Below are 1,900 nucleotides of genomic sequence, written 5' to 3' on the forward strand. Positions count from 1 at the left end.
TTAGCGGGCGGCTGTTTGAGGGGCGGCCTTTGCTGCTGGAGCGCTTCAACGAAGCAGTGTGGGGCCAAAGCATGCAGCAGCACGGGTTGTCTCTTGTTGCTGCGCTGCTGCGGAAGTTTGTGGGAGAGGCAGAGCAGCAGCAGCAGCAGCAGCAGCAGCAGCAGCAGCGGCAGCAGAAGCAGCTGCAGCAGCAGAAGCAGCTGCAGCAGCAGCAGCAGCAGCTTGCGCAGCCGCTGAAGCAGCAGCAGCAGAAGCAACAGCCGCAGCAGCAACAGCAGCTCCAGAAGCAGGAGCTGCAGCAGGAACAGCAGCAGCAGCAGCAGCAGCAGCAGCAGCAGCAGCAGCAGCAGCAAGTGGAGATAGAGAAGCTGGAGGTTCAAGGAGACTGAGGAATGAAGAGGAATGGAAGGAAAAAAAGAAATAAAAAGAAATAAAATTAAAAGAAAAAAAACAAAAAGAAAAGAAACAAAGAAAGAAGAAAAGAAAATAAAAAGAATTCAAAAATTAAAAAAGAAATTCAAAAAAGAATAAAAGCAGCAAATCAGAAAGAGACAGAGAAGCAGCAAAAGAGAGACACAGCGCCGCAGCAGCTAGCTAGCTAGCTAGCTAGATAGCTAGCTAGCTAAGCTAGCTAGCTAGCTAGCTAGCTAACCTAGCTGTGGCTGGCTAGCTACGGCTAGCCACCACCGCCTACGGACCGAAGCAGCAGCCAGCTGCTGCATGCAGCTAGCAGCAGCTAGCTGTAGCTAGCTGCAGCTAGCTGCGGCTAACTCTAGCTAGCTGCAGCTAGCTGCAGCTAGCTGCAGCTAACTCTAGCTAGCTGCAGTTAGCTGCAGCTTGCTGTTGCTAGCTGTTGCTAGCTGTTGCTAGCTGTAGTTATCTGTAGCTAGCTGTAGCTAACTGTAGCTAGCTGTAGCTGGCTGTAGCTACCTGCAGCTTGCTGTGGCTAGCTGTAGCTAGCTGGGGCTAGCTGCGGGCAGCTCTCACCGCCCACAGCGGCAGCTAGCTGCAGCTAGCTAGCTGCAGCTAGCTAGCTACAGCTAGCTAGCTGCAGCTAGCTATAACTTGCTATTTACAGCTAGCTAACGACAGCTTGCTAGCGACAGCTAGCTACAGCTAGCTGGCCGGAGCTAGCTAGAGCTAGCACAGCTAGCTACAGCTAGCTACAGCTAGCTACAGCTAGCTACAGCTAGCTACAGCTAGCCACAGCTAGCCACAGCTAGCCACAGCTAGCCACAGCTAGCCACAGCTAGCTACAGCTAGCCACAGCTAGCCACAGCTAGCCACAGCTAGCCACAGCTAGCCAGAGGCTGCATGCGGTGGCTGCATGTGGAGCCTAAGTTTCTTCTTTTTGTCTTTTTTTACTTTTCTTCTTTTCTTTGTTTTCTTTTTTATTTCTTTTTTTTCGATTTCTTTTTTGTCGTTTTTCTTTTTTTGATTTCTGTTTTTCTTTTTTATTTTTTTTTTACCTTTTTTTTCTTTTGTCTTTTTTTGTCTCTATTTATTTCTTTCCCTTTTATATCTTTTTTTTATTTCTTTTTTATTTCTTTTGTCTTTTATTTCTTCATTTCTTTTTTTTGCATTTTTAATTTACTTTCTTTCTTATTTTCTTTTTTGTTTTCTCTTAAACTTCCCATTGCCTCTCTACTTTTTTGTTAATTTATTTATTTTTTTTTATTTTCTTTTTTTCTTTTCTGTCTTCTTTTGTGCTTTCTTTTTTGTTTTCTATTTATCATTTTTTTTCAGTTCTTTTTATTCTTTTTGTCTCCCTTTTGGCTTCTTCTTTGTTTCTTTGCATTTATTTCTTTCTTTTATTTCTTTTTTTAATTTCTTTTTATTTCTTTTTATTTCGTTTTATTTCCTTTTGTCTCTTTTCCTTTTTCTGATCTTTTCAAATCTT

General features: G+C 43.5%; 1 protein-coding gene across 1 annotated transcript in view; it reads left to right on the forward strand.

Annotated features, from left to right (window-relative positions):
* Positions 1 to 389, forward strand: part of ENH_00012040 (hypothetical protein) — a gene marked incomplete at both ends in the record, with an annotated part of 1,264 nt that extends 875 nt beyond the window's left edge. Inside the window, one exon of the mRNA XM_013578960.1 lies at positions 1 to 389. This exon is cut by the window's left edge and continues 3 nt beyond it. Coding sequence (XP_013434414.1) covers positions 1 to 389 — 389 coding nt within the window.
* Positions 390 to 1,900: the final 1,511 nt, after the last annotated feature.

The sequence above is a fragment of the Eimeria necatrix genome, genomic scaffold, assembly GCF_000499385.1.
Source record: "Eimeria necatrix Houghton genomic scaffold, Enh_scaff1371, whole genome shotgun sequence".
In the NCBI taxonomy this organism is placed as follows: Eukaryota; Apicomplexa; class Conoidasida; order Eucoccidiorida; family Eimeriidae; genus Eimeria; species Eimeria necatrix.